The 7047-nt window shown below is 33.5% G+C and overlaps 1 protein-coding gene across 1 annotated transcript in view; it reads right to left on the minus strand.

Moving 5' to 3' along the window:
- Positions 1-240: 240 nt before the first annotated feature.
- LOC110460907 (pleckstrin homology domain-containing family A member 8-like) overlaps positions 241-7047 on the minus strand; it is a 15395-nt gene continuing 8588 nt past the window's right edge. Inside the window, exons 9-12 of the mRNA XM_021514115.1 lie at positions 6273-6331; positions 4794-4924; positions 3804-3936; positions 241-3198 (exon numbers count right to left, since the gene is read on the minus strand). Of these exons, the coding sequence (XP_021369790.1) occupies positions 3001-3198; positions 3804-3936; positions 4794-4924; positions 6273-6331 (521 nt within the window). The 3' untranslated portion in view covers positions 241-3000. The remainder of the gene's footprint in view (positions 3199-3803; positions 3937-4793; positions 4925-6272; positions 6332-7047) is intronic.

Consider the following 7047-nt stretch of genomic DNA (forward strand, 5'->3'; position numbering starts at 1 on the left):
CAAGGATCAGTATTCGTGTGGATCCCCATATCAATTTTCAAAACCAAAAAAGTCGCATAGGGCTCTTAATTTTTATATTTCACTGGAGATAGATCTACATAATTGTGAAACTTGTTTCCAAATTCAATTTCAACAATTGTTTATTGCTTTACATCATACTGTAAATGAAAAAGAAAAAAATCAATAAAGTTTATATCAATTTTTATATTAACATTTATTTTATATTTCTATATAATATTAACAAAAAATCTTGTTGGGATATTACTTAAATAATAAGACCCGCATCTTTAAAAACACAAAAAGGTCCTTCAAATATTTATTCAAACATATATATACATGTACATCAAAATAAAAGACAGACACGTTGCTGCAAATCCTAAACCTCAATGGTAAATTATGTGACTTAGAGTACATAATTTATCAGGATAATAGTACACCTAGTAAAATAAGCGCCCACAAAAATTAAGTAAACAACAGTTAAATTGGATATCACTTGAGCTGTATATGATGTAACCAAGAATATATCTAACAATTGGAATGAGGACAAACGACCGAGATAAGTCACATTTAATGTGCTAGAACCAACTGACATCCCCCCCTCCTCCTCAATATCAACCAGGAAATGGAGAAAGAAAGAATATGTAAGTGTTGAACATTTGAGCAAGAAAAGCAATTTTTTTATGGTGTAAAAGCAGCACATTTCTAAGCTCATTTTCAATGGCTGTAGTTTACAGGCCATATTTTGTACGGATTGAATAGCTACCTTTCTGAATGAAACAATTCCTGCTAGAGGCCAGTGAGGAGCACTGAGCTAAGTACAAGGGCACAGCTACACATGTCCAGCAGGATTCTAACATATGACTATTAATCTTTGCTTAACATTTATACTTGTTCTGATCAATTTATAGAATTTACATCCGGTTTTCAGGATAATTTTGCAGCTATGAAATTTGAAATTGGACCAAACTTTAAGTGGGACTGATGGACACATAGACACACCCAAATCAGAAACTTTTATTTTAAAAAAATCTGGGGGAGGGGAATATCAAAGCACAGTACATTTTACTGAAGTCCAAGTTTATCTTATTTTTAAGGGGAGGGGAGAGTTGGGGCAAGTCAATTCCAGCAACTGTAAGTAAAATAGGCTTCTATTATCACAGCATTCAAGTAATATCAGGCCATTGTATAAAATTGTAAGTTGGAAAAGTCATGATAAATTCAGACCTACCACAGATAGGTATATGTATACCGGGGAGGGGTGTTACATTCTGGATTTCAAAAAGTGTATGAAATGTATGTCTGACACAAAATACCTGACTCCCCATACACATGTTCATGACGTGAAAGGTCTAACTGTATGAGAAAATCAGTCTTTGAATCAAAAACACCCGAATTTAGTTTACAAATAATCCAAACATTATTTTGTGATTCTGCATGTTATACATAATACGATAACAGCAGAATATTTATATATGTGTGAAAATAGAGGTTCAAGGTCTTGGATAAGTACTAAAAAAGAAAGGAAATCATGGCCACAATCGTGTATCGCCTTTCAAACACCTGGACTGGTTGTACCAGAATGGTTTGATTATGAAATATGGGCAGAGATAAATTAATGGAACTCATTTTGCTTTCTTGAAACTATGAAAAAGACTATGAATTAATATATTAACATTTACAGGTCCATAAGGCTTTCTTCCTGGAATATCGCGTTAAAAGTAGACAAACCAGTTTGTTCGCATTAACAAACAGCTACAGAAAATCAAGTTTAATTTGTAAATAAACTTCCTTATTTTTCATTTATTTAATATTCTTGAAAACTTCCTGATCATGCTATTAAAGAAAATTTGCACCCCAATAGAAAACCACAAATGATCCACTAAAGAAAAGCAGTAACATAACTTCACACAAATTATTTTCTAAAACATTATTTAAGAAGATTCAACTGTAATGACTAGTAGTAGTGAAGTAGACGCACACAAAACAATAAGCATAGGCTCACAAGCTTTGCCTGTTACCCAATTCCTTGGCATCAAAGATCTGAACAATAAATATTCTGAAACAACAATGAGCAACATCACTGCATACGGTTCTACCAAAATGGCACCTCTTGGATATAGTACTCTTCCTTTCCAAAGAAAACAATGGTCCCCTTCATAATTCATCTTTTGTACAAGTGATGGAAAATGAATATGACATTTCTAAAACAAACCTGGATGTTTTTGTTTTTTGCAAGGCTCTTCTAGAAAAGAAGACAAGTTTGAGACAAATTTCATCAATCTCATATGATACTGAAAACAAATTTGAGATATTTTTTTATCATATTTTCGAGAATGTATATTAATATTTAAACAAAAACCCTCTCAACCCTCTGACGTCACCTACATAGCGTCATTTCTTATGTTTGCAATGTGACGTCATAATATTACTACCTCATGTAAATTGTATGCATTATGATCTCACAGTGGGTGATGAACAAAAATTTAACAGGGGTGTACTTATTGCACATGTAATAGATATTGTAATCCAAATTATTCTTTATAATTCTTTTTCTTTATTTTCCTTAATGTTCCACTTCATACATAACGATTGAGATTTTTGGAAAATTCATCAAAGTATTTCAAAATCATCACCTTATCTTTCATTTTTGGGTATAATCTATTTTTTTGCACTGTTTTATCTTTCTTTCCTAAAGTGTAAAACATGTTCGTTGTACCAGGTGTTGGAGGATGAAGGTGGGAAATTTAATTTTGAAATTTTTATGCTTCTGTCAAATTGAATATTGAGGAAAGCTATTAGTTAATACACAGTATTAAAAATCTTTATAGCTTTAACAAAAGAAAGCTAAATACATATAGCCGCAATCACTTATGAATGAAAGCATTGGGCAAAATGGTTAATACACCTTCATATTAATACAAATATGTTAGTGTTAACAGCATCTTACTGCTTTACTTTGTGACAAAGCTTTGTAATGATGATGATGAAAAACTAAACCAATCAGATTTGTTCGTCGTTGTCGAGAGAATGTGATTTGTAGAAGTCCTTGAGGATCCTGATGACTTCGTCGAGAGCAGTGCAGTAACTGTCGAGGTCGGCCATGAGAGACTGGAGGAAGATCGACCCCTCTCCTGGGTGTCCGGTCGCCCTCAGCTGTGTGATAAAGACTTCCTTATATGGTAAAGCCTTCACAGCTACCTGTAATGGATAACATTAGCGTATATCACACCGTTTTCACAACGACGTTACAATCATCAGATCTGCAAGGATTTAAATCAATAAACTAAACAAGAAATAGAATATATCAGGTTTTGTTTAAATGTGTATAGAAAAAGAGTTATGAAATACAGTTAAACCTTGATATCATTCAGCAGTGTACAATTTCACTGTTGCTGAGCGCTCTGGGCTAGTAGTTTTCATTTTAGGACAAGTGAAAAATTTCAAATTTACTATGCAAATATTCTGTCTTTGTGTATTGCAGAGTTATCTGCTCTTGTGAGCAGGTATTGATTGTTAAGTCATTGGTTTGTGTGAGAAAATAACGTCGTTTTCTCAAAAATTGATGACGTTACTCACACAAACAAATGACGTAACAATCAATTCCTGCTCACAAGAGCAGATAACTCTGCAATACGAAAAGACGGAATAGGTGAGATAGTAGAACTATGGGCATCCCTGAATCCTATAGCTTGAAGCACAGTGTAATTCTATAGTGTTTTGCCTGCGGTGTGACAGGGGTCTTTAAATGATTTTATTTTACTATATACATAAGCTACAGTAAAGTTTCAAGCAATGATACTAACGGCAAACACTCCTCGCACTACCCAGCCGTGGAATGGTTTGAGTGTCCGACTGTACGCATTATTGACTGCTAAACATAGATCAGGCTGTCCTTCGAGCATCTCTTGAAATATCGCTCTGATAAACTCTAGGCCTCTGGAAGATGAATAAAAAAAAAAAAAAATGTTAAATAAAATTAGAAATGAATCATACACAAGTTTTCACAGAGTCACAACTGTTAAACAGGCCGAGGTTTCCTGTTGTTCGAGCAGGACCATAGGACCATGATGGTGCGGAAATGTGATCCTATTGTGAACAATTTTTAAACAAACCATTACAATAAGCAACATAACTAAACACTGTTTAATATTGCAACTAATCAAACACGAAAGTGGGGTTTTTATTGGGAGAACTCGAAATATGACCCACTGTGTCATGTTAGACAATTATCTTTTCAAGAGCCTTTTTAAATCGCAGTAGCAGAGAAACTCCTCTGTCATTTTGACAGCCGGGTGACAGGTTAACAACAAGACAGACAATGGAAATGGAACGCTTGAAATAAACGTCTTCTTTTACTTTAAGAAAATTGGAATATGTTGATCATGTGACTATCTGTTGATCATGTGACTATCTGTTGATCATGTGACTGTGCAATAAAAATTAATATTGCCTGATCACATGATCATTTATTTGTGCAACATAGTTTTTTTCATAACAACATACCAATTTCATATTGAAAATAGGAAAATTGCTCAAAATAACTTATTTCAAAACATAAAACAAAACCAGTACATGGTACATTATGTAATAAAACATTTCTCAATATATATTGAGACATCTTAGCCACCAGGCTCTTGCATTACCAATATTCCAGGTCCGCTATGTAAAGTTTCCCTCACCCCCTCCCCTAACCATTCTCTCAACATAATGCCAAACTCTTTTTAAAATGCCAAAATTTTGAGGGTTTCCCAGATAGGAATTATCTGTAATTCAAATTGTGTTGATGAAGTTACCTTTTCATCCACAGCAGTGCTACGGTGGCTGAACTGGACAGGTGATGCTGTTGGGACCTCATCTCAAACAACACCATACGCTGTAGTGTTGTAAAGTCACTTGGCTTTGTAGAATATTTTTGTTGTATTTTCTGAAATGACATATGTCAGAAGTTCCTAAATGTGAATATTCAGAGATACAGTATGGTATTATAATGCATTTTATTAATGTATTAAATACTGCTTATCAATTAATTTTGATTAAGTAAATTTCTAATCAAAAACATTCTTGAATGTAGTTTTCACTTTCTTAAAAACTAAATACAAATTACAGAAATATGTCTTTTTCTACAATGATATCAAACTAAATACATACTTATACTGTATAATTACCACCAAACACTGGACTATCTCTTCTATATGAAATATTTAATATGTCATCAATGCTCTTTTAACCAATTAATTTATGAGAAATTAAATCAATCACACAATATTTTTTTTATGATTCCCTCAACATGACCTTCACATTGACCTTTGACCTCTAAAGTGAACATTTTCCAAGAATTTTGTTTGTAGGGTCTATTATGTTAGTCCGATACATATTTATTTATGTGACACACATGATTACACAGTTACTTAGTCTGTTTGTTACATTTACTATACATATATACATGAATAGTACACCATCTCATGCTGTGGGCTCCGAGGTAAGATTGAAACAATTGAAGCCCTTGTGTATTAAAACATAGGAGGCCCCTTGGATGGTATTCAAATTTTCTCTTCAATATTCCTCACTCCCCACTCATTGGATAAACCTGCTAGGAGTTGGTAAACAAGTTGGTTCCCGCTAGTGGGTAACACCCTAGATGCTATTTCATTCGCCAATCTTCTAATTTCAACATAAGTAACAATGCTTTGCGACGTTGTCTCCCATTGTGACCTTATAGTTCATGGCAATTGTTCCCCTGCTCGGAAACACAAAAAATATATTCTCAAGAGAAACATACGTTTTTTTTTCTAGATATAATATCTGAACCTGTGAGAGAAAAAGGTCCTCTTTACTCAAGATGGTTGGTTATCATGTTTACCTACATGTAACTCTCGTTAGTTAATTTTCAAATTGTAAAGGAACTCCTTTTTTTACAATTTGAAAATTGTTTTTACATAGTGCTTTATTCAATTTGAAAATTAATTAAATTAGTTACATAAATATGATATAAACCAACCATTTGGAAACCCCTATATACCCTTGACATTTAATCTCTGACCTCCAAGTTCTGATTAGACTAAGTAGCGCATTGTTGGTGGCAAAGTGATTTTTCATCAATCATCCCCCACCAGTCTAGTCCTTAGAAATCGTGCACAATACATTTGAGATCATGATCAACTGATCTTCCTCACAGGAATTTGTAAATCACACAGGAGGACATAAAAACAACTCCTTATGTCTTTACATTTACTCATTCAAAAATTACACTGAACAATGAATTTCAAACTCACACGTATGTTTCCCTGGAAATCCATTTTAACTGGAGCAAATGTTGTAGCATTAAACTTGTCTGGAAACAAAAGTGTACACCATTTACATATACATATAGATTTCAAAATATTTTTAACACTTCTGTATAAAAAAAAACAAGCCAAATCTTATACCACTCAATTTTCACCCATCATAGGACACTTCAGCCTTCTATATTAGATGACATGCCTTTCCTACATCCTCATTGGTTAGGTCATAATCATGAGGAGGTTGGTGATTAGTGATTTTGACTCGGTCTTGCTATTATCAGAAATGGCAGTTCAATATTCACTTTTAGACGTCATTTCAATTGTAACATCACAGTACTCCCTGCCAAATGCAGTATTTTCCTCCTTACAATTTTCACATGTTCTATATCATATTTAATGATTTAAGCATTATTAAGTATCTAATTTAGCTGTTAAAGATTTTCATTTTGGTGAATATGTACCACAATAAGAGTCCATATAATTGATTTATATATTTATGATAAAGTTCTTACATTTTATCATAGTACGTGTATTAGCAATACTTCACATTGGATTCAATAAATGATCAATACATAATTTCAAATGGACATTTTTTAATGCTTGTCTACATGCATTCATTTGATCTTTATAAAAGACTTTTCTTCTTGTGTGATTAAAGTAAATTAACAAATACCATCATGAAGCAAGAGGCAGGTTGTGGGTGAGGGGGTGAGGGTGAAGGGGTGAGGGTGAAGGGGTGAGGGGTGAGGGTGAGGGGGTAAGGGTG

The sequence above is a fragment of the Mizuhopecten yessoensis genome, unplaced genomic scaffold (genome assembly GCF_002113885.1).
Source record: "Mizuhopecten yessoensis strain PY_sf001 unplaced genomic scaffold, ASM211388v2 scaffold10519, whole genome shotgun sequence".
NCBI classification, from domain to species: domain Eukaryota; kingdom Metazoa; phylum Mollusca; class Bivalvia; order Pectinida; family Pectinidae; genus Mizuhopecten; species Mizuhopecten yessoensis.